General features: G+C 47.7%; 1 protein-coding gene across 4 annotated transcripts in view; it reads right to left on the bottom strand.

Annotated features, from left to right (window-relative positions):
• Window positions 1-22,125, bottom strand: part of ANP32A (acidic nuclear phosphoprotein 32 family member A) — a 98,811-nt gene extending 76,686 nt beyond the window's left edge. For 2 of the 4 annotated variants that reach the window (XM_063925528.1, XM_063925532.1), the window contains exon 1: window positions 21,916-22,109. In XM_063925528.1, the coding sequence (XP_063781598.1) occupies window positions 21,916-21,969 (54 nt within the window). In that variant the 5' untranslated portion in view covers window positions 21,970-22,109. Of the gene's footprint in view, window positions 1-21,915 lie in introns of all 4 variants that reach the window. The other 2 variants (XM_063925531.1, XM_063925529.1) reach the window with 2 other exon arrangements.
• Window positions 22,126-26,220: the final 4,095 nt, after the last annotated feature.

The following is a 26,220-nucleotide window of genomic DNA, read 5'->3' as shown; positions in this document are numbered from 1 at the left end:
GAATCCCGGGTAAGACTCATACCAGCCACACCAATCACACCGTACAACTTGTGATCTAAACCCAGTTAACAGTATGATAACAGAAAGAGCCTCTTAAAGATGGCTCCTTAACAATATAACCCGAATTTGTTAACAATAACTATGTACAGTATTGCAGATAATCCGCACTTGGGATGGGCGCCCAGCATCCACTACGGACTCCGAGAAATAGAATTATCGGTAAGTAAATTCTTATTTTCTCTATCGTCCTAAGTGGATGCTGGGGTTCCTGAAAGGACCATGGGGATTATACCAAAGCTCCCAAACGGGCGGGAGAGTGCGGATGACTCTGCAGCACCGAATGAGAGAATTCCAAGTCCTCTTTTGCCAGGGTATCAAATTTGTAGAATTTTACAAACGTGTTTTCCCCCGACCACGTAGCTGCTCGGCAGAATTGTAATGCCGAGACCCCTCGGGCAGCCGCCCAAGATGAGCCCACCTTCCTTGTGGAATGGGCCTTAACAGATTTAGGCTGTGGCAGGCCTGCCACAGAATGAGCAAGTTGAATTGTGTTACAAATCCAACGAGCAATCGTCTGCTTAGAAGCAGGGGCACCCAACTTGTTGGGTGCATATAGTATCAACAGCGAGTCAGATTTTCTGACTTCAGCCGTCCTTGAAATGTATATTTTTAAGGCTCTGACAACGTCCAACAACTTGGAGTCCTCCAAGTCGCCAGTGGCCGCAGGCACCACAATAGGTTGGTTCAGGTGAAACGCTGATACCACCTTAGGGAGAAAATGCGGACGAGTCCTCAGTTCTGCCCTATCCGAATGGAAGATTAGATAAGGGCTTTTATAAGATAAAGCCGCCAATTCAGATACTCTCCTGGCGGAAGCCAGGGCCAGTAACATAGTCACTTTCCATGTGAGATATTTAAAATCCACCTTTTTCAATGGTTCAAACCAATGGGATTTGAGGAAATCTAAAACTACATTTAGATCCCACGGTGCCACCGGAGGCAACACAGGAGGCTGTATATGCAGTACTCCTTTAACAAAAGTCTGTACCTCAGGAACTGAGGCCAATTCTTTTTGGAAGAATATTGACAGGGCCGAAATTTGAACCTTAATAGATCTCAATTTGAGACCCATAGACAATCCTGATTGTAGGAAATGTAGGAAACGACCCAGTTGAAATTCCTCCGTCGGAACACTCCGATCCTCGCACCACGCGACATATTTTCGCCAAATGCGGTGATAATGTTTCGCGGTGACTTCCTTCCTTGCCTTAATCAAGGTAGGAATGACTTCTTCTGGAATGCCTTTCCCTTTTAGGATCTGGCGTTCAACCGCCATGCCGTCAAACGCAGCCGCGGTAAGTCTTGAAAGAGACAGGGACCCTGTTGTAGCAGGTCCCTTCTCAGAAGTAGAGGGCACGGGTCGTCCGTGACCAACTCTTGAAGTTCCGGGTACCAAGTCCTTCTTGGTCAATCCGGAGCCACTAGTATTGTTCTTACTCCTCTTCACCGTATAATCTTCAATACCTTTGGTATGAGAGGCAGAGGAGGAAACACATATACTGATTTGTACACCCAAGGTGTTACCAATGCGTCCACAGCTATTGCCTGTGGATCTCTTGACCTGGCGCAATACTTGTCCAGTTTCTTGTTGAGGCGAGACGCCATCATGTCTACCATTGGTCTTTCCCAACAGTTTATTAGCATGTGGAAGACTTCTGGATGAAGACCCCACTCTCCCGGGTGAATATCGTGTCTGCTGAGGAAGTCTGCTTCCCAGTTGTCCACGCCCGGGAAGAACACTGCTGACAGTGCTATTACGTGATTCTCCGCCCAGCGAAGAATCTTGGCAGCTTCTGCCATTGCACTCCTGCTTCTTGTGCCGCCCTGTCTGTTTACATGGGCGACCGCCGTGATGTTGTCCGACTGAATCAACACCGGTTTTCCTTGCAGGAGTGGTTCCGCCTGGCTTAGAGCATTTTAGATTGCTCTTAGTACCAGAATGTTTATGTGAAGAGACTTTTCCAGGTTCGTCCATACCCCCTGGAAGTTTCTTCCTTGTGTGACTGCTCCCCAGCCTCTCAGGCTGGCGTCCGTGGTCACCAGGATCAAATCCTGTATGCCGAATCTGCGGCCCTCCAATAGATGAGCCTTTTGCAACCACCACAGAAGATATACCCTTGTCCTTGGCGACAGGGTTATTCGCAGGTGCATCTGAGGATGCGACCCTGACCATTTGTCCAACAGATCCCTTTGGAAAATTCTTGCATGGAATCTGTCGAATGGAATTGCTTCGTAAAAAGCCACCATTTTTCCCAGGACTCTTGTGCATTGATGTACAGACACCTTTCCTGGTTTTAGGAGGTTCCTGACAGGTCGGATAACTCCTTGGCTTTTTCCTCGGGAAGAAAAACCTTTTTCTGAACCGTGTCCAGAATCATCCCTAGGAACAGCAGACGTATCGTCGGAAAACAGCTGCGATTCTTGGAATATTTAGAATCCAGTCGTGCCGTCGAAGAACTACTTTAGATAGTGCTCTTCCGACCTCCAACTGTTCTCTGGAACTTGCCCTTTTTAGGTCGTGCAAGTAAGGGATAATTTAGATGCCTTTTTTCTTTGAAGAAACATCTTTTCGGCCATTACCTTGGTAAAAAGGCCCGGGGTGCCGTGGATAATTCAAACGGCATCGTCTGAAACTGATATTGACAGTTCTGTACCACGAACCAGAGGTACCCTTGATGAGAAGGACAAAATTTGGACATGGAGGTAATCCTTGATGTCCAGGGACACCATATAGTCCCCTTTTTTCCGGTTCGCTATCACTGCTCTGAGTGACTTTATCTCGATTTGAACCTTTTATGTAAGTGTTCAAAACATTTTAGATTTAGACTATGTGTCACCAAGCCGTCTGGCTTCAGTACCACCATATAGTGTGGAAAAATAATACCCTTTTCCTTGTCGTAGGAGGGGTACTTTGATTATCACCTGCTGGATATACAGCTTGTGAATTGTTTCCAATGCTGCCTCCCTGTCGGAGGGAGCCGTTGGTAAAGCAGACTTCAGGAACCTGCGAGGAGAAGATGTCTCGACTCTCCAATCTTTACCCCTGGGATAATACTCGTACGATCTAGGGGTCAACTTGCGAGTGATCCCACTGCGCCCTGAGACTCTTGAGACTACCCCCCCACCTTGAGTCCGCTTGCACGGCCCCAGCGTCATGCTGAGGACTTGGCAGACGCGGTGGAGGGCTTCTTTTCCTGGGAAAGGGCTGCCTGCTGCAGTCTACTTCCCTTACCTCTATGTCTGGGCAGATATGACTGGCCTTTTGCCTGCATGCCCTCATGGGAAAGGAAAGATTGAGGCTGAAAAGACGGTGTCTTTTTTAGCTGAGATGTAACTTGGGGTAAAAAAGGTTGGATTTCCCAGCTGTTGCTGTGGTCCCCAGGTCCGATGGACCGACCCCCAAATAACTCCTTCCCTTTATACAGCAATACTTCCATCTGCCGTATGGGATCTGTATCACCTGACCACTGTCGTGTCCCTGACATCTTCTGGGAGATATGGACAACGCACTTATCTTGATGCCAGAGAGCAAATATCCCTCTGTGCATCTCACATACATATATATAGAATGCATCCTATTAAATGCTCTACATGAATAAAATATTTTCAGTCAGGGAATCCGACCAAGCCAACCCAGCACTGCATCTCCAGGCTGATGGCGATCGCTGGTCGCAGTATAACCACCGTATGTGTGTATATACTTTTTAGGATATTTTTCCAGCTTCCTATCAGCTGGCTCCTTGAGGGCGGCCGTATCTGGAGACGGTAACGCCACTTGATAAGCGTGTGAGCGCCTTATCACCCTAAGGGGTGTTTCCCAACGTACCCTAATTTCTGGCGGGAAAGGGTATAACGCCAATATTTGCTATCGGGGTAACCCTACGCATCCTCACACACTTCATTTTATTTTATCTGATTCAGGAAAAACTACAGGTAGTTTTTTCACTCCCACATAATACCCTTTCTTGTGGTACTTGTAGTATCAGAAACACGTAACACCTCCTTCATTGCCCTTAACGTGTGGCCCTAATGAGAAATACGTTTGTTTATTCACCGTCGACACTGTATTCAGTGTCCGTGTCTGTGTCTGTGTCGACCGACTGAGGTAAATGGGCGTTTTTAAAACCCCTGACGGTGTTTCTGAGACGCCTGGACCGGTCCTAATAGATTGTCGGCCGTCTCATGTCGTCAACCGACCTTGCAGCGTGTTGACATTCTCACGTAATTCTCTAAATAAGCCATCCATTCCGGTGTCGACTCCCTAGAGAGTGACATCACCATTACAGGCAATTTCTCCGCCTCCTCACCAACATCGTCCTCATACATGTCGACACACACGTACCGACACACAGCACACACACCGGGAATGCTCTGACAGAGGACAGGACCCACTAGCCCTTTGGGGAGACAGAGGGAGAGTCTGCCAGCACACACCAAAAACGCTATAATTATATAGGGACAACCTTATATAAGTGTTTCTCCCTTATAGCATCTTTTATATATATACAATATCGCCAAAATCAGTGCCCCCCCTCTCTGTTTTAACCCTGTTTCTGTAGTGCAGTGCAGGGGAGAGCCTGGGAGCCTTCTCTCCAGCTTTTCTGTGAGAGAAAATGGCGCTGTGTGCTGAGGAGATAGGCCCCGCCCCTTTTTCGGCGGGCTCGTCTCCCGCTATTTTTGAAGTTAGGCAGGGGTTAAATATCTCCATATAGCCTCTGTGGGCTATATGTGAGGTATTTTTTGCCTCTAATAAGGTTTTTATTTGCCTCTCAGAGCGCCCCCCCCAGCGCTCTGCACCCTCAGTGACTGTTGTGTGAAGTGTGCTGAGAGGAAAATGGCGCACAGCTGCAGTGCTGTGCGCTACCTTTATGAAGACTCAGGAGTCTTCAGCCGCCGATTTTGGACCTCTTCTCTCTTCAGCGTCTGCAAGGGGGCCGGCGGCGCGGCTCCGGTGACCATCCAGGCTGTACCTGTGATCGTCCCTCTGGAGCTAGTGTCCAGTAGCCAAGCAGCAAATCCACTCTGCACGCAGGTGAGTTCACTACTTCTCCCCTAAGTCCCTCGTTGCAGTGATCCTGTTGCCAGCAGGACTCACTGTAAAGTAAAAAACCTAAGCTAAACTTTCTCTAAGCAGCTCTTTAGGAGAGCCACCTAGATTGCACCCTTCTCGTTCGGGCACAAAATCTAACTGGAGTCTGGAGGAGGGTCATAGGGGGAGGAGCCAGTGCACACCACCTGATCTGGTAAAAGCTTTACTTTTTTGTGCCCTGTCTCCTGCGGAGCCGCTATTCCCCATGGTCCTTTCAGGAACCCCAGCATCCACTTAGGACGATAGAGAAATTGGTGGTTCAGTGGCCTCTGTGGAGGAGCAGTCTCAGCGTGTAGCCTGTAGTCAGAAGCAGCAGCAGGAAATGGCGCCTTTCAGCTTCTGGTCCCACTCTCCGGGAGCCCCTAGCCCTCAATGGCACACAGTCCCTATAAGATTATACTGGCATTTTATGTCAAATTTGTGTAAAAAGAGAGATTAGAATCCCCCTTTTACTCTACGCCAGTGTGGCAGAGAATGCACCCGGCTCCTTGGGTACATTTTTCTAAACTGAGTCTGCTAGGAGGGGCATAGAGGGGGGGAGTCAGCACACACTAATGATTTCTTAAAGTGCCAGGCTCCAATGGACCCGATCTATAACCCATGGTACTGTAACCCCCGTATCCACTAGGACGATAGAGAAATTAAAGATTTCTACTGCCTTACTCTACTTTGCCCACTATGAGGATGGCACCTTAACACTACTTACATCAGTGTAGACTCTCCGGCTTCAGTGGACCCCAGCAGGGTTAAACAAATGTGTGCAGCTTCTACATGGAAATTTCACTTTGAACTTTCACTGGCAGCATAAGGCTGCTCTCAGCCCAGCAGGGAACACTGGCAAGGATGGGGGGGGGGGGTTACAGAAAGTAACTACTTTATTTTATTTACCGTTATTTACCGTTCTGATGCCCCTGCACTCTCTGGCGTTGGTCCAAAATCACATGCTAGTTAATCTAACAAAATTGGGAAGTCCTGAGTTTCAGTAAAAACTCACACTACAATTACAGAGAGTGATGATCAGGGAGTTTGTTATGTGGACGAGTGTCTGAGAAGATACTTACATAATGGTCACATTTGGTACTAATAACAGACCATAACCAATTCTAAGTTACACAGGTCCCCAAAGCAGACATCGCTTGGATTTCATACATTCATGACAAGTGTTAGACATTACCAAGACCAAAGAGCAAGACTTAATGAACATTGGTGGTCATTCCGAGTTGTTCGCTCTGTAATTTTCTTCGCATCGCAGCGATTTTCCGCTAACTGCGCATGCGCAATGTTCGCACTGCGACTGCGCCAAGTAAATTTGCTATGCAGTTAGGTATTTTACTCACGGCATTACGAGGTATTTTCTTCGTTCTGGTGATCGTAATGTGATTGACAGGAAGTGGGTGTTTCTGGGCGGAAACAGGCCGTTTTATGGGAGTGTTTGAAAAAACGCTACCGTTTCTGGGAAAAACGCATGAGTGGCTGGAGAAACGAAGGAGTGTCTGAGCGAACGCTGGGTGTGTTTGTGACGTCAAACCAGGAACGGCAAGCACTGAACTGATCGCACTGGAAGAGTAAGTCTCGAGCTACTCAGAAACTGCAGAGAAGTCTTTTCGCAATATTGCGAATCTTTCGTTCGCAATTTTGATAAGCTAAGATTCACTCCCAGTAGGCGGCGGCTTAGCGTGTGCAAAGCTGCTAAAAGCAGCTTGCGAGCGAGCAACTCGGAATGAGGGCCTTTGCACCATGTTGATAAGGGAAGGCTCACTGGTCAGGTACTGTAACGCCACATTGCTTGCTTCTAAAAAAAAAGAAAAAACATCATCCTAAACCATTCCACTACACTATGTATATATACATATATGTATATATACAGTACTTTGAAGTCACACACGTTGTGTTCATCAGGGGCGTAGCCAGAACTTTGTGGGCCCCATAGCAACATTTTCAGGGGGCCCCTATACCAACGCTTTTAGAGACCCTTCTCGACGGCAAGTGATAATTTTATACCCCATAGTAATGCCCTAGTTCAAATTCTGAACCATAGTAGTGCCTTAGTTAATGTTATGCCCCATAGCAATGCCCCAGTTCATATTCTGAACCATAGTCGTTCCTTACTTAATGTTATGCCCCATAGTAGTGCCCTAGTTCATTTTATGAGCCACAGTACTGCCCCAATTCGCATTATGACATAGTGTCCCCAGTTCATATTATGCCACATTACAGTGCCCCAGTTTACATTTTGCCACAATATAGTGCCCTCCAATTAATTTAAACCACATTACAAAGAGAAGTTCCAGGGGTCAAATGTAGATATTTATAGGCCCCAGTGCAAACGTTTGTAAGTGCCACTATGTACATCCAATGGTGGAAGATATATAGGTCACATGCAACTTTGACAGGGAAGGTGGGCCCTTCTCAGCTCTGGGCCCCATAGCAGCTGCACTGCCTGCACCTATGGTAGCTACGCCCTTGGTCTTCATATTCCCAGCTGGGATGTACAAAATGTAATTAATATCATGACTAAATGGAATGGAAATAAAGGAAAACTGAAGACTTATAAGAAACACAAGGAACAATCCCTTAAAAGGCTAATTGGTGGAATGCTGAGTACAGAAATACACAAGGAGCTAATGTAAATAAGTAGAGTATGACCATATTGGACATAAGCTTGGAAGATAATCATTATTTTCAATAAATGTAACTAAAAAAAAGTATAATATACAGTATAACCAGGACTGAAAATTACATGCCGTGCAGGGAACAATGAATGTTATACACTGCTAGGTGTGAAATAATACTGACATGTCAAGTAGAACATACAATGAAAATGTATATAATAGGAAAAACGTCATGGCAAGCCTTGAGAATGCACACTACCACCGTGCTTCCAGGGAAAGACAGACGCTCTTGTTACACCCCCCCCCCCCCCCCCTTCCCTCCCTCCTGCTTGTGTGGGGCTGCCTTGCATGCACCTCTGCATGGCAAATCCCAGGATGTTATTACCATGACAGAGGGGTGCCCCAGGGCAGTGAGAAACTTTTTTTTAAATCCTGCACTTTATTTCTATAATGTATATCACACTCATTCAGTTTACTGCAGGACACTTCCTTTCATCTCTTTCTAATATCATATCACATACAACAGAATATGTAAAGCCTATTTATAGGCAGGACAGGCCTTATGTTCTGCTTCGTAGATCACGTCACATGCCCAGCCCCTTCCATGCATGATCATGTCTTATTTCTCTTCTAATAATATACAATTTAATTAACTGTGCATCAATGTAATAACATACTATGTTCATCATAATAAAGCAGTTACATAACATCCTTGTGTATTTATTTTTTCCATATTCCACCTTATTGCATAAAGTGCCTGTGCTAACTTCCTACAGTACTTCCTAGCATACAATACATTACTCCACGTTTGTTCTTCTTGTGTCCATTTCATTTCCCATAATGTTGACACTGCTCTTCAATATAAAAAACTTAAGAAAAACCCCCCCCCCACAAGTATACGATTTCCTCCCACAATCAAAAAATATACTGGTAGGTCAATTGGATCCCAACAAAAATGAACCCTAGTATGAATATGTGTGTGTGTGGTACAATACATTGATAAACTGAATAAGATAGTATGTCAAGGAAATTCAAGGATTGTATGAAAAATAAATCCATACACCCGTATCACATAAAACTGCAAATGTACTGATATATAGCTTTGCCTATGGTGTGTATATAAAAATAAGATTTTACTTACCGATAAATCTATTTCTCGTAGTCCGTAGTGGATGCTGGGGACTCCGTCAGGACCATGGGGATTAGCGGCTCCGCAGGAGACAGGGCACAAAAAGTAAGCTTTTAGGATCACATGGTGTGTACTGGCTCCTCCCCCTATGACCCTCCTCCAAGCCTCAGTTAGGTACTGTGCCCGGACGAGCGTACACAATAAGGAAGGATCTTGAATCCCGGGTAAGACTCATACCAGCCACACCAATCACACCGTACAACCTGTGATTTGAACCCAGTTAACAGTATGATAACAACGAAGGAGCCTCTGAAAAGATGGCCCACAACAATAACAACCCGATTTTTGTAACAATAATTATGTACAAGTAATGCAGACAATCCGCACTTGGGATGGGCGCCCAGCATCCACTACGGACTACGAGAAATAGATTTATCGGTAAGTAAAATCTTATTTTCTCTAACGTCCTAGTGGATGCTGGGGACTCCGTCAGGACCATGGGGATTATACCAAAGCTCCCAAACGGGCGGGAGAGTGCGGATGACTCTGCAGCACCGAATGAGAGAAACTCCAGGTCCTCCTCAGCCAGGGTATCAAATTTGTAGAATTTTACAAACGTGTTCCCCCCTGACCACGTAGCTGCTCGGCAAAGTTGTAAAGCCGAGACCCCTCGGGCAGCCGCCCAAGATGAGCCCACCTTCCTTGTGGAATGGGCATTTACAGATTTTGGCTGTGGCAGGCCTGCCACAGAATGTGCAAGCTGAATTGTACTACAAATCCAACGAGCAATAGTCTACTTAGAAGCAGGAGCACCCAGCTTTTTGGGTGCATACAATATAAACAGCAAGTCAGACTTTCTGACTCCAGCCGTCCTGGAATTATATATATATATATATATATAGGATACGTGGAAGGCGGCACTCAGGAGACTTTTAAAGATGTGAACAGCGTGCTTTATTTTCAACGTTTCGGGAGACGCACTCCCTTCCTCAAGATACAGCAAGACAAGTGACAAAATAGTGCAAATACAAACTTAAATACCTTACCTTCCCCTGGCTCGGTCATCTCCGTCGCAGCTGGCGTCGTCCCGGACCACGGAGTCCGCACTTCCGGTTTCGGCAAACCCGCCCCTTCCGGATGACGAACTTCCGCTGCCGGGCGCCGCAGCCGCTGGGAGAAGCCACGCTAGCAGGAGCCAGCGTTGTCATGGGGATATGTTACTATGACAACAAAACATAAACAAATAAAACATTGGTGCAACTCTGATCACAAAACGTGAATCTGCAAACAAATATGATAAATACATGTGAGACAACATAGATGACACACGCTGTACTGGCAGAGTGTGATATAAATCTTCCTGAAAAATCAGGACCTGTGTATACAAAGTTTAAAGTGTATCTAGAACACTCGTTCTAGAAAGTGTGTTGCTTCAAATACAGTGCTAAAATTTAAAATTTTAAAAAAACTTTCAGGCACATCTTGTTAAATGTCATGTAGATACCTCTAAATATCTCAATGTGGCCGACAGCTACATGGACCTAACTCTATAGTCCACACCATCTGGTAGGTACCGGAGAGGGAGAACGAGACACACGGGAATGGGTAAAGAGTAATGAGTTGCAGGTAGCCCATGTCCACGAGGGGCCGCTGGCATTACGGGCATATAGAGTTTACCTGTCCTTGAGGTTCCTGAGACTATACCTATGTTCACAGGAAACAACTCAAGCTCAGGTATTCATTTAGGCCACGTGGATGGATCGTATCTAGCTTATGGATCCATCTTGCCTCCAATTGTAGCAGTTGTTTAGCTCGGTTGCCTCCACGTATAGAATCAGGCACCTGGTCCACTATTTTGTAGCGGACTGAAGCTAGACTGTGGCGCATCTGTGCGAAGTGACGCGCCACAGGTTGTTCGCTGGTCCCTGACACTAGTGCTGCTCTAATGGCTGACCTATGTTGGGCCATGCGTTCTTTAAATAAACATTGGGTTTTGCCTATATAGTACAGGCTGCAGGGACAAATTAGCACATAAATGACAAACATGGAGCTACATGTCAACGGTTTAAGGATTCTCACCTTTTTCCCAGTATGGGGATGTGGGATAGAATCCCCCGTCAGCATGTAGCTGCATGTGGTGCATCCCAAACATTTAAAACAGCCTGCCTTTCGTGTCAAGAAGTGTGTAGTAGGCCGTGCTTTCATAAACCCTGTAACATCATTCTTGACTACCAGGTCTTTGATGTTAGAGCTGCGTGTGTAACACGGCATTACTCGGCTATTCTTTAAGCTAGACAAATTGGGGTCTGAAGTAATCATGGGCCACCATTGTTTAACTCTTCTGGTGGTCCTTCTGCTGGAAGTATTAAACTGATTCACCCACGCCATCGTGGGAGCGGTAGATGTTAACTCCTTGGCTTGTAGTAATTCCTGTCTATTGCAAGATAAGGCCCTTGCTCGTGCTTTTTTTAAAAGGTCATACGGGTAACCTCTCTGTAAGAAGCGGTTGGTCATTAATTCTAGCTGGGCCTCTAATTCCTCCGGGGCAGAAGAAGAAACCCACCAGACGGGGTGGCCAGTCGAGGCGGCAAGCGGGGAGGAAGACCACCCAAGCCGCGACGGACTTAATCTTTAATCTATCCCGTTCACCATTAACGCCTGCTGAGACAGCTGTCTTGAGCAGAGGACTGTCATACGTACCGACCAAAACACCGGATGACTTCCAGTGGAAGATTGACACCTATAGGTTCAACAGAAGCCTAAAACTCAAAGAGCATTTTGACAAGCAGGGCGACTACAGACGAAAAGGGACTGTTATGCCCCTGATAAAAGGATTGACGTCTGGCTCACAGTTCGACCCAGTGTCTCACAACACGGCTATTAAAACATTTACACGAATGGTAGAACATTTGCAGGATGAGCCCCCTCCACATGTATACAGAAACATGTCAAAAGAAGAACACAGCGCCCTCAAAGATCTGAGCGCCAGACAGGATATTATCATCAGGGGCGCAGATAAAGGGGGCGCCATCGTCATTTTGGACACTGACGACTACATAGCAGAATGTGATCATTTGCTTTCTGACACTCATACATATGTACTGCTTGATGGTGATCCGACTGCCCGGTTCAAGACAGAAGTGGAACAGATGTTATCAAGTGCCAAAGAGGAAGGGTTGATTTCCCAGGACATTTACACTAGATTATTATGTCCTCACCCTGTAGTCCCTGTTTTCTACTCTATCCCTAAACTCCACAAGGATGCGCAGCATCCGCCCGGGCGCCCCATAATCTCAGCCAGAAGTTCCATATGTGAACCAATAGCTAGATATTTAGATTTTTTCTTGCAACCATGCATCCAAGCCACCTCCACCCATTTGAAGGACACCAGCACGTTGTTAAGACGGTTGGCAGAGTTAGGACCCATCCCTCCTGGGATGACACTGGCCACGCTAGACGTGGCCAGCCTGTATACATGCATCCCGCATCAAGCGGGACTAGCAGCGGTGAGGCATCTCATCACCAATAACCCTAAGTACACAGGTCCGGATGTGGACCTATTTGTCAACCTATTGGAATATACCCTAAGCCACAATTATTTCCTTTTTAATGGCAGGTTTTTCCTTCAGCAGACCGGGTGTGCGATGGGGTCAGCAGTGGCCCCGTCGCTAGCAAATACATATATGTGGGAGGTGGAGAGGCAACTTTTCTTTGAGAAGACAGAGATCACCAGGTCCATCCTTCTGTACTTGAGATATATAGACGACCTCTTGTTGTTTTGGACAGGAGAGGAGGAAACCCTGACCAAAATAATAGAGGTCCACAACAGTACATCCAGTCCGATCAAATTTACGTTGACTACCCATAGGTCTGAGATATGCTTTCTAGACACCAAAATTTTGGTGCAAGGAGAAATGTTGCATACCACATTATATTCAAAGCCTACGGACCGCAACACACTCCTTAGGTACGACAGCTTCCATCCCCCAGCTTTAATCCAGGGGTTACCATACTCTCAGTACCTTAGGGTATGCAGGATTACCAGCGCCCCGGAGGAATTAGAGGCCCAGCTAGAATTAATGACCAACCGCTTCTTACAGAGAGGTTACCCGTATGACCTTTTAAAAAAAGCACGAGCAAGGGCCTTATCTTGCAATAGACAGGAATTACTACAAGCCAAGGAGTTAACATCTACCGCTCCCACGATGGCGTGGGTGAATCAGTTTAATACTTCCAGCAGAAGGACCACCAGAAGAGTTAAACAATGGTGGCCCATGATTACTTCAGACCCCAATTTGTCTAGCTTAAAGAATAGCCGAGTAATGCCGTGTTACACACGCAGCTCTAACATCAAAGACCTGGTAGTCAAGAATGATGTTACAGGGTTTATGAAAGCACGGCCTACTACACACTTCTTGACACGAAAGGCAGGCTGTTTTAAATGTTTGGGATGCACCACATGCAGCTACATGCTGACGGGGGATTCTATCCCACATCCCCATACTGGGAAAAAGGTGAGAATCCTTAAACCGTTGACATGTAGCTCCATGTTTGTCATTTATGTGCTAATTTGTCCCTGCAGCCTGTACTATATAGGCAAAACCCAATGTTTATTTAAAGAACGCATGGCCCAACATAGGTCAGCCATTAGAGCAGCACTAGTGTCAGGGACCAGCGAACAACCTGTGGCGCGTCACTTCGCACAGATGCGCCACAGTCTAGCTTCAGTCCGCTACAAAATAGTGGACCAGGTGCCTGATTCTATACGTGGAGGCAACCGAGCTAAACAACTGCTACAATTGGAGGCAAGATGGATCCATAAGCTAGATACGATCCATCCACGTGGCCTAAATGAATACCTGAGCTTGAGTTGTTTCCTGTGAACATAGGTATAGTCTCAGGAACCTCAAGGACAGGTAACCTCTATATGCCCGTAATGCCAGCGGCCCCTCGTGGACATGGGCTACCTGCAACTCATTACTCTTTACCCATTCCCGTGTGTCTCGTTCTCCCTCTCCGGTACCTACCAGATGGTGTGGACTATAGAGTTAGGTCCATGTAGCTGTCGGCCACATTGAGATATTTAGAGGTATCTACATGACATTTAACAAGATGTGCCTGAAAGTTTTTTTAAAATTTTAAATTTTAGCACTGTATTTGAAGCAACACACTTTCTAGAACGAGTGTTCTAGATACACTTTAAACTTTGTATACACAGGTCCTGATTTTTCAGGAAGATTTATATCACACTCTGCCAGTACAGCGTGTGTCATCTATGTTGTCTCACATGTATTTATCATATTTGTTTGCAGATTCACGTTTTGTGATCAGAGTTGCACCAATGTTTTATTTGTTTATGTTTTGTTGTCATAGTAACATATCCCCATGACAACGCTGGCTCCTGCTAGCGTGGCTTCTCCCAGCGGCTGCGGCGCCCGGCAGCGGAAGTTCGTCATCCGGAAGGGGCGGGTTTGCCGAAACCGGAAGTGCGGACTCCGTGGTCCGGGACGACGCCAGCTGCGACGGAGATGACCGAGCCAGGGGAAGGTAAGGTATTTAAGTTTGTATTTGCACTATTTTGTCACTTGTCTTGCTGTATCTTGAGGAAGGGAGTGCGTCTCCCGAAACGTTGAAAATAAAGCACGCTGTTCACATCTTTAAAAGTCTCCTGAGTGCCGCCTTCCACGTATCCTGTATAGAGCCACCCTGCTCAGGGAGGGCACCGGAGCAAATACCCAGCCGGGACGAGGAGTGCCAGACCCAACAGACTGGTATATATATATATATATATATATATATATATATATATATTTTCAGGGCCCTGACAACGTCTAGCAACTTGGAGTCCTCCAAGTCCCTAGTAGCCGCAGGCACCACAATAGGTTGTTTCAGGTGAAACGCTGACACCACCTTAGGAAGAAACTGGGGACAAGTCCGCAGTTCTGCCCTGTCCGAATGGAAAATTAAATATGGGCTTTTGTAAGACAAAGCCGCCAATTCTGACAATCGCCTGGCCGAGGCCAGGGCCAACAGCATGGTCACTTTCCATGTGAGATATTTCAAATCCACAGATTTGAGCGGTTCAAACCAATATGATTTGAGGAATCCCAACACTACGTTGAGATCCCACGGTGCCACTGGAGGCACAAAAGGGGCTGTATATGCAATACTCCCTTGACAAACTTCTGGACTTCAGGAACCGAAGCCAATTCTTTCTGGAAGAAAATCTACAGGGCCGAAACTTGAACCTTAATGGACCCCAATTTGAGGCTCATAGACACTCCTGTTTGCAGGAAGTGCAGAAATCGACCTAGTTGAAATTTCTTCGTGGGGCCTTCCTGGCCTCACCCACGCAACATATTTTCACCACATGTGGTGATAACGTTGTGCGGTCACCTCCTTCCTGGCTTTGACCAGGGTAGGTATGACCTCTTCCGAAATGCCTTTTCCCTTAGGATTCGGCGTTCAACCGCCATGCCGTCAAACGCAGCCGCGGTAAGTCTTGGAACAGACATGGTACTTGCTGAAGCAAGTCCCTTCTTAGCTCCCGAGGCCATTAGTCCTCTGTGAGCATCTCTTGAAGTTCCGGGTACCAAGTCCCTCTTGGCCAATCCGGAGCCACGAGTATAGTTCTTACTCCTCTACGTCTTATAATTCTCAATACCTTGGTTATGAGAAGCAGAGGAGGGAACACATACACCGACTGTTACACCCACGGTGTTACCAGGACGTCCACAGCTATCGCCTGAAGGTCTCGTGACCTGGCGCAATACCTGTCCCGTTTTTTGTTCGGGCGGGACGCCATCATGTCCACCTTTGGTCTTTCCCAACGGTTCACAATCATGCGGAAAACTTCCCGATGAAGTTCCCACTCTCCCGGGTGGAGGTCGTGCCTGCTGAGGAAGTCTGCTTCCCAGTCGTCCACTCCCGGAATGAACACTGCTGACAGTGCTATCACATGATTTTCCGCCTAGCGAAAAATCCTTGCAGTTTTGCCACTGCCCTCCTGCTTCTTGTGCCGCCCTTTCTGTTTACGTGGGCGACTGCCGTGATGTTATCCCACTGGATCAATACCGGCTGACCTTGAAGCAGAGGTCTTGCTAAGCTTAGAGCATTATAAATTTGCTCTTAGCTCCAGTATATTTATGTGGAGAGAATTCTCCAGACTTGATCACACTCCCTGGAAATTTTTTCCCTGTGTGACTGCTCCCCAGCCTCTCAGGCTGGCCTCCGTGGTCACCAGCATCCAATCCTGAATGCCGAATCTGCGGCCCTCTAGAAGATGAGCACTCTGTAATCACCACAGGAGAGACACCCTTGTCCTTGGATATAGGGTTATCCGCTGATGCATCTGAAGATGCGATCCGGACCATTTGTCCAGCAGATCCCACTGAAGAGTTCTTGCGTGAAATCTGCCGAATGGAATCGCTTCGTAATAAGCCACCATTTTTACCAGGACTCTTGTGCAATGATGCACTGACACTTTTCCTGGTTTTAGGAGGATTCCGATTAGCTCGGATAACTCCCTGGCTTTCTCCTCTGGGAGAAACACCTTTTTCTGGACTGTGTCCAGAATCATCCCTAGGACCAGCAGACGTGTCGTCGGAACAACTGCGGTTTTGGAATATTTAGAATCCACCCGTGTTGTCGTAGAACTACTTGAGATAGTGCTACTCCGACCTCCAACTGTTCTCTGGACCTTGTTCTTATCAGGAGGTCGTCCATTTTCTTTGAAGACGAATCCTCATTTCGGTCATTACCTTGGTAAGGACCCGGGGTGCCTTGGACAATCCAACGGCATCGTCTGAAACTGATAGTGACAGTTCTGTACCACGAACTTGAGGTACCCTTGGTGAGAAAGGCAAATTTTGGGACATGGAGGTAAGCATCCCTGATGTCCCGGGACACCATATAGTCCCCTTCTTCCCGGTTCGCTTTCACTGCTCTGAGTGACTGCATCTGGATTTGAACCTTTGTAAGTGTTCAAATATTTCAGATTTAGAATAGGTCTCACCTAGCCTTCTGGCTTCAGTACCACCATATAGTGTGGAATAATACCCCTTTGTAGGAGGGGTAATTTTATTATCACCTGCTGGGAATACAGCTTGTGAATTGTTTTCAATACTGCCTCCCTGTCGGAGGGAGACATTGGTACAGCAGACTACAGGAACCTGCGAGGGGGAAACGTCTCGACATTCCAATCTGTACCCCTTGGATACTACTTGTAGGATCCAGGGGTCCTGTACGGTCCCAGCGTCATGCTGAGAACTTGGTAGAAGTGGAGGGCTTCTGTTCCTGGGAATGGGCTGCCTGCTGCAGTCTTCTTCCCTTTCCTCTATCCCTGGGCAGATATGACTCTTATAGGGACGAAAGGACTGAGGCTGAAAAGACGGTGTCTTTTTCTGCAGAGATGTGACTTAGGGTAAAAAACGGTGGATTTTCCAGCAGTTGCCGTGGCCACCAGGTCCCATGGACCGACCCCAAATAATTCCTCCCCTTTATACGGCAATACATCTTTGTGCCGTTTGGAATCTGCATCACCTGACCACTGTCGTGTCCATAAACATCTTCTTGCAGATATGGACATCGCATTTAGTGCAAATATCCCTCTGCGCATCTCGCATATATAGAAATGCATCCTTTAAATGCTCTTATAGTCAATAAAATACTGTCCCTGTCAAGGGTATCAATATTTTTAGTCAGGGAATCCGACCAAGCCACCTCAGCTCTGCACATCCAGGCTGAGGCGATCGCTGGTCGCAGTATAACACCAGCATGTGTGTGTATACTTTTTAGGATATTTTCCAGCCTCCTATCAGCTGGCTCCTTAAGTACGGCCCTATCTGTAGATGGTACCGCCACTTGTTCTGATAAGCATGTGAGCGCCTTATCCACCCTAAGGGGTGTTTCCCAACGCGCCCTAACTTCTGGCGGGAAAGGGTATACCGCCAATAATTTTCTATCGGGGGAAACCCACGCATCTCACACACTTCATTTAATTTATCTGATTCAGGAAAAACTACAGGTAGTTTTTTCACATCCCACATAATACCCTTTTTTGTGGTACTTGTAGTATCAGAAATATGTAACACCTCCTTCATTGCCCTTAACGTGTGGCCCTAAAGGAAAATACGTTTGTTTCTTCACCGTCGACACTGAAATCAGTGTCCGTGTCGACCGACTGAGGTAAATGGGCGTTTTACAGCCCCTGACGGTGTTTGAGACGCCTGGACAGGTACTAATTTGTTCGCCGGCCGTCTCATGTCGTCAACCGGCTTGCAGCGTGTTGACATTATCACGTAATTCCATAATTAAGCCATCCATTCCGGTGTCGACTCCCTAGAGAGTGACATCACCATTACAGGCAATTTGCTCCGCCTCCTCACCAACATTTTCCTCATACATGTCGACACACACGTACCGACATACAGCACACACATAGGGAATGCTCTGATAGAGGACAGGACCCACTAGCCCTTTGGGGAGACAGAGGGAGAGTTTGCCAGCACACACCAAAACGCTATAATTATACAGGGACAACCTTTATATAAGTGTTCCTCCCTTATAGCATTTTAATATATATTCATATCGCCAAATCAGTGCCCCCCCTCTCTGTTTTAACCCTGTTTCTGTAGTGCAGTGCAGGGGAGAGCATGGGAGCCTTCCCACCAGCATTTCTGTGAGGGAAAATGGCGCTGTGTGCTGAGGAGAATAGGCCCCGCCCCCTTTTCGGCGGGCTTCTTCTCCGGAGTCTGTGATATCTGGCAGGGGTTAAATACATCCATATAGCCTCAAGGGCTATATGTGATGTATTTTTCGCCATACAGGTATTATACATTGCTGCCCAGGGCGCCCCCCCCCCGCGCCCTGCACCCTCCGTGACCGCTGTGTGAAGTGTGCTGACAACAATGGCGCACAGCTGCAGTGCTGTGCGCTACCTGATGAAGACTGAAAGTCTTCTGCCGCCTGGTTCCGGACCTCTTCAATCTTCAGCATCTGCAAGGGGGGTCGGCGGCGCGGCTCCGGGACGAACCCCAGGGCGAGACCTGTGTTCCGACTCCCTCTGGAGCTAATGGTGTCCAGTAGCCTAAGAAGCCAATCCATCCTGCACGCAGGTGAGTTCACTTCTCTCCCCTAAGTCCCTCGATGCAGTGAGCCTGTTGCCAGCAGGACTCACTGAAAATAAAGAACCTAAAAACTTTTTCTAAGCAACTCTTTAAGAGAGCCACCTAGATTGCACCCTGCTCGGACGGGCACAAAAACCTAACTGAGGCTTGGAGGAGGGTCATAGGGGGAGGAGCCAGTACACACCATGTGATCCTAAAAGATTACTTTTTGTGCCCTGTCTCCTGCGGAGCCGCTAATCCCCATGGTCCTGACGGAGTCCCCAGCATCCACTAGGACGTTAGAGAAACATATATGTCTAACATTCATTATCAAGATTGTTGTGAAACCTACTCTATATGCAATGCGTCTAGATTGGGCATTCCCAACTTCGGTTCTCAAGGCACAATAGGTGCCCACACACTACAACGACTTTTGGGAAAATGGAATGATTTAGGCGCAGCTTAACAATAAACAGTTCGAAAAAGTTCATATCGTTCAGTGTTTAGACTCATCCTCTGATCTTAAACAGTTCGAAAAAGTTCATATCGTTCAGTGTTTAGACTCATCCTCTGATCTTCCCTCCTGCAGGGAACACATGGTGTCATATCGATCGATGTTGACTAATAGTTTCTGTTTTTGCACATCAGATGTATCTAACGATATATAGTCCAATCAGCGTCTGATACATCTTCCGATCAGTCGTTCTAGTGTGTGAGCACTTCAACAGTGCAGGTTTTAGGCTGGGTAGACACTTTGCGATATGCACCCGATATATTGTTCGATCGGGTGGATAGGACAATGTATCGTTCACATAGTCCAGTGTGTATTCACTATATCGTTAACAATGCGCGCTACTGTGGGTCGTTAATGAAAAGTACAATATCTTTAGTTGTCACCTTGAAATCTAAAGATATTGTACAAGACGGCATGCACCTGGATGTGGGTGCATGCTGTCACTCCTGAGAAGCAAATGAAATAGTTCAATGTGTATGAACGATATCATTTGCGGGTGGGATCTTGCATGATGACACATCTGATGTGCGATCAACAAGTGTGTACCCATCCTTAGTGATAATCAGGCTTCAGTACAAATCGTTAAGGGGGGTACACACGTAGCGATTTCTGCTTAATTCCTAAGCAATCTGATTAGATTGCTTAGAAATGAAGCACGCATCGCTCCGTGTGTATGCCCCATAGCGATAGCGATGCTCTGCCTCACGCATCGCTATCGCCGGTTCTAGATTGGGCACAATCTAGTCAGATCCCTTACTTCACCGCTGGGTGAAGTTGCTTCCCCACCCCCTGAGCACACATCACGCTGTGTGCTGAGCGTTCTGCAATAGATCGCTCAGCACACATCTCCCCGTCTGTATGCCCCTTCACAGTAAATCAAAATATCTGAGGTACTTGTGCTTAAGCATGACTGGTCTAGATACAGTCCAGGTTTTAAGGATAACCAAACTTGAGCACAGGCAACTTAATTAGTACATCAGTGATTTTGATTTAACTATCTGTGCTCAAGCCTGGATATTCTTACAACCTTCTCTGTTAGCATGTCCTGAAGTCTAAGAAACCCTGTTCTAGATCACTGCTTCTGACAGTCCTCAGGACGCACTAACTGTGCATGTTTTCCATACCGCCTTGCCATAGCACAGGTGTAAACATTAGTGACTGACGCATTATAGAAGTACCATAAGTGGTTGTAATTATTTCACTGTGAGGAGACCTAGAAAACATGCACTGCTGGTGTGTCTTTTGGACCTGAGCTGGGAAGCGCGGCTGTAGGCGTGTGCGCGCACCGCTGCCCCTGTCACTCATATAAAGAAGCAGGTGGTGGTGGCCAGTCCTCCGTCCGGCAGGGGCGCTGGGCGACGTGTGTAGCTATCGGCAGTACCGGTTAATGCGCCTCCGGTTTCATAGCACTGTTATAAGGGCGCGCGTGTGTTATATAGTTGGGGGGAGCGGAGCAGTCAGGTGACGTGGTGCCCGTGCGGCCGCTCTCACACGGGTGCGTTCCCGTGCCCTTCCTAAGGACGCGGTCTCCGAAACAAAATGGCCCCAGCGAGCGCGCTCACGTGACAAGAAATCCGCCATTATCATATTCCCCGAGCAAGGTGGCGGCGGGCGGCTGCTGCGCAGCATCCATGCCGGCGAGGGAGGGAGACCCGCTGCTGCCATGCTACACAATATGGCGCCTCGGCCGTAACACCATCATAACGGGACATGGTGGCACCCGGGGCTCACCTGCACCCCGCCCTCAGATGGCACAGTGTGGCCAGCGCACCACGAGAGAGCCCTCCGCCGTACTGTACTAGGCGATGCCTGGTGTGGCCCGCCGGGAGATGGCCTGACGCGGGGCAGGTGCGTGGATAACCGGCCAGGGGGGTATAGGTACATCGGAACGCGGCGGTCAGGAGGGTACGGAGCGGCGGGACGCGGTTGGTGGGCGGCTACAGCCCAGCAGTGTGTGCGGGACAGCGGCGCCACACGCAGCGGGAGACAGCGCTCAGTGACAGCAGCGCACAGGCAGACATGGCGATACAGTTTCGCACGGCGATGTGTGCGCGGAACGGAGGGTGACAGCAGTGAACGAGCTGTTCGGTGGGTGAGAACCGGGTAACGACCAGATCGGTGGACAAACTCATCGTAATGAGCAGCGTATGCGATCAGATCGGTAAAGAGCCGGCTGCGAGCAGATCAGCGGTCGCTGGGATCGGCAGCCGGACAGGGACGGGATGGCGGCGCGATACCGGGGTTACGAAGTTACAAGAATGATCCCCGGTCACCACTAACACCCGGGTAGGGTCACTTCCTACCCCCAGCGTCTTCCTGAGCTAGTTCCCCGGCACCTCTGACTTCTCCCCGGTGTAAGCCGGCTGGCCAGCCGCTATCAGTCACCCCAAGGGCAGCGCTCTTACGTCAGCGGGTGTCTTGTTCCGTAGCTCCAGGTGGATTCTCTTCTTCATTTCCATCTTGCGGGCGCTCCTACGCTTTACAATCTCACCCGAATTCGGGCACTGCGCTTGGCGGGTCCTGCGCTTGCACCGCGGTGTACACTAACCTGCTGGCTCAGGGGGGGCGGGAACGTTTCCTGCGAGTGACACTTTGTCTGCCCAATCAGGATACGTTATCCTGCGTAGCTGGCCAATAGCCGTGCGCTCCCGGGTTCTCTGGTGTCTAAGAGATGGGCTGAGAGGTGCCCGGTGCCACGCAGAGCTGCCTGGGGTGGGGGTGAAAGGGCGCGCACTGAGCGGAGAGGGTGGCACGGCCGGGGGCAAGTGCTGGCAGCAACGCAGATCCGTTACCCGGGCATGGCCATCGCCCCCTCTCTGCCAGCCATGGACGTCTGTCTTCCAGGGCGCCTCCAGCGACCCTGCCTGACCTGCCCGGTGCCAGCAATACCTATGTGCGGCGGAGGATGCTGTGGTTCCTGTGCTGGGCATAGCTGATGAGCTGAGAGATGACAGAGGCATCATCTGTTAGTTATTGTGTCATTGGCAAATCTTGTCACACTAGCCTGATGTGTAATAACACGCGTTCTTGTGTTACTGTTTTCCTCAGTCTACTGTAAGCTCTTTTGGTAAGAGGCATTTTCAGCCTCTGTCTCATGACATTGCATTTCATTTATTTGCAACATTCTCACTTTATAATATGTTTGCCCTTTACAAATAAGCAGTCGTAATAGTTACTGGTGTTGCAGGCTGCACAGTCAGTCAGGTGAGTATACAGTAGGAGATGGTTAGGAATTAGCACTTGGCAGCTCCTCTATGATGCTTTGCAGTGTGACAAGGATGCATCCCAGCAATATATATCCAGACTAGACATGTGCTTATATGTTCGTTCTAATTTCGTTGTCGTATTTTGATTTTGCAAAACCACCCTTGTGTTTTTGTTTGGTATTCGGTTATAACATCTGAATCTTGGGTTTGGGATTTGTTGAAAATGATTGGGAAAACCGCTAAAATCTTGTAATTTATGTAATACAGAACCCAAAATTCAGAATTTGTTTCAGGATTCGTTTTTAAAATCTGGATCTTGGGTTTGGGATTTGTTTAAAATGGGGGGGGGGGGGGGGGGGGGCATACGATGCTAAAATCATGTAATTTTTGCAATACAGAAACCAAAATTTGGTTGGTTGTCATGGGCAACCTCTATTCAATTACTAAATTGGTAGTGAGAAGAGGGGGGTTGTCGGTAATATGATTGTACATAGATAGGTGTGTATCAATTTCCACTAGCTGACTCAGTTGCCCCTTACATCACTGGTCTAAACATAAGGCAGGAAAGGTACCGTATATACTCGAGTATAAGTCGACCCGAATATAAGCCGAGGCACCTAATTTTACCACAAAAAACTGGGAAAAATTACTGACTCTAGTATAAGCCTAGGGTGGGAAATGCACGGTGCCAGGGGTTTTCATGCTCAGGGTGTCATGCTCGTTGCCAGGGATTTTATGCGGTAGGTGTTATGCTTGTTGCCAGGGGGTAATGTTTGTTTCTAGGGTTGTGCCCCCAGTGCCACATATACCCCCAGTGACAGATAAAAACATGCCCCCGTTGCTTTGCCCCCAGTAGTTATGCCCCTTCTTTGCCCCCAGTATTTGTGCCCCCTCTTTCATTGCCCACAGTAGTTATGACCCCTCTTTCTTTGCCCCAGTAGTTGTGGTGCCCCCTTTCTTTGCCCCCAGTAGTTGTTGTGCCCCCTTTCTTTGCCCCCAGTAGTTGTTGTGCCCCCTTTGTTTGCCCCCTGTTACTGTGCCCCCTTTGCAGCTTACAAACATAAACACACACTAAAACAATACTTACCACTGCCCCGCTCCTGCTTCCCGACCGCTTCTTCTGCTGCTGCGCTGCTCCGCTCCGTCTGGCCGCTGCTCCGCTCCGTCTGGCCGCCGCTCCATCTGTTCATCCGCTCCGTCTGGCCGCCGCTCCATCTGGATCCCCGCTCCGTCTGGTCGCCGCTCCATCTGGTCGCCGCTCCATCTGGTCGCCGCTCCGTCTGGCCGCCCGCGCCGGCGCCCGCTTCCCGGCACCCGATCATCTCTATGGGAGAGACGTCATGACGTCTCTCCCATAGCAACGCCGCACAGACACTAGAGGTCAATAATGACCTCTAGTGTCTGTCCCTGGAGCCGGCTGCAGCGGACGCCCACACAGCCCACGGCGTCTGCTGCAGCCGTTGACTCGAGTATAAGCCGAGGGGGGCTTTTTCAGCATAGAAAACTGTGCTGAAAAAGTCGGCTTATACTCGAGTATATACGGTAATCAGTATTTTTCTGTTATTTTCCCCCTACAACCAGAAATTGGCAAACAAGTACAAAGGTATTTGGGAACATTTATTAAAATTTAACATTTTAGAGTTAGTAAATGTAACATTTTTGTAGCTATATTCTGCTTTCCTCAAAGTGATTCTGGGGCAGATTTATTAAGCCTGGTGAAGTGATAAATTGTACGGTGATAAAGTATCAGCCAATCAGATCCTGTCATGTCACAGGCTGTGTTTGAAAAATGACAGGAGCTGACTGGATGGTGCTTTATCTTCTTTTACTTTATTAATAAATCTGCCCCTCTGAGAAAAATATTTCTGCCCTTTATTAACCCCTGCTTTCTAAAGGTGGGTACTCACGGAGCGATCGCTGCTTAAAATCTAAGCAATCTGACTAGATTGCTTAGATTTTAAGCAGTGATCTCTCAGTGTTCACCCCTCACAGCGATAGCGATACGCAGCCCCGCGCATCGCTATCGCTGTTGCTAGATTTGCCTGCAATCTAGCGGGTCGCTCACTTTACCCTCTGGGTGAAATGAGCGGCTCCTCCCGCACGCTCAGCACACATCGCGCTGTGCTGAGTGGGGTGAGAGATGTGTGCTGAGCGGTTCGCTCAGCACACATCTCTCCCTACATCTGCCATTGAGTACTGGCCTTAACTAACCACAAAACCCTTCTTGAACATTAATAACAGGGCTGGTCTACAAAGTACACGTACAGTACATAAGCGTTAGAACAGTTCATTAACATGATATTGATGTGCTACAGACATGCAACTATTAGTAGCATAGCTACTTTACAGCTTGTCAGGCTTGCATAATAAACAGCACCCCGTGTTCAATATAATGTGGTGGTGTGACCGCATATTCTGGATTTTCAATTCATGCATAATACAGGGACCAGCTGCAATTCTTTGTTATTTAAGCCCTTTGCTGCTGAGCCTATTTTTGGCATGTTTTGGGCTAGTCACATTCCAATATCAGTAGTTATTTATGCAGTACCCATCACAAATTAAACTTTTTTTTTTTTTGCTTCAGAAAACTGCATTAGTATTTGTATTTCTCCTCACACTGCAAAGGTAATATACCCAAAGTAGCCAAATCAGTGTACAGATATTTTTTTAATTGAAATTCTGGGAATATGAACAAACATGCAGTCCACCCCACATAGAGAGAACTGTCCCAATTCTGAATTATTAGTTATAATCTATTGCCTCCTATAAAAAAAATAAAGTAGTCCACCTATTCAAATTAATATAATATTTGTTTTATAATGAAATTACTTAAATATTGTTAAAATAAAATACTACCCCCATTATTATTTTTCTCAAACTAAAATTGCTGCCAGAAAAACAAATCCTAATTTCTCTAACGTCCTAAGTGGATGCTGGGGACTCCGTAAGGACCATGGGGAATAGCGGCTCCGCGGGAGACTGGGCACATCTAAAGAAAGCTTTAGGACTATGGTGTGCACTGGCTCCTCCCCCTATGACCCTCCTCCAAGCCTCAGTTAGATCTCTGTGCCCGAACGAGAAGGGTGCACACTAGGGGCTCTCCTGAGCTTCTTAGTGAAAGTTTTAGTTTAGGTTTTTTATTTTCAGTGAGACCTGCTGGCAACAGGCTCACTGCATCGAGGGACTAAGGGGAGAAGAAGCGAACTCACCTGCGTGCAGAGTGGATTGGGCTTCTTAGGCTACTGGACATTAGCTCCAGAGGGACGATCACAGGCCCAGCTTGGATGGGTCCCAGAGCCGCGCCGCCGGCCCCCTTACAGAGCCAGAAGAGGTCCGGAAAATCGGCGGCAGAAGACGTCCTGTCTTCAACAAGGTAGCGCACAGCACTGCAGCTGTGCGCCATTGCTCTCAGCACACTTCGGTCACTGAGGGTGCAGGGCGCTGGGGGGGGCGCCCTGAGACGCAATAAAAACACCTTGGATGGCAAAAAAATGCATCACATAT

This window comes from Pseudophryne corroboree, chromosome 6, assembly GCF_028390025.1.
Source record: "Pseudophryne corroboree isolate aPseCor3 chromosome 6, aPseCor3.hap2, whole genome shotgun sequence".
Taxonomy (NCBI): Eukaryota; Metazoa; Chordata; class Amphibia; order Anura; family Myobatrachidae; genus Pseudophryne; species Pseudophryne corroboree.
This window is presented reverse-complemented; position numbering and strand designations above follow the sequence as displayed.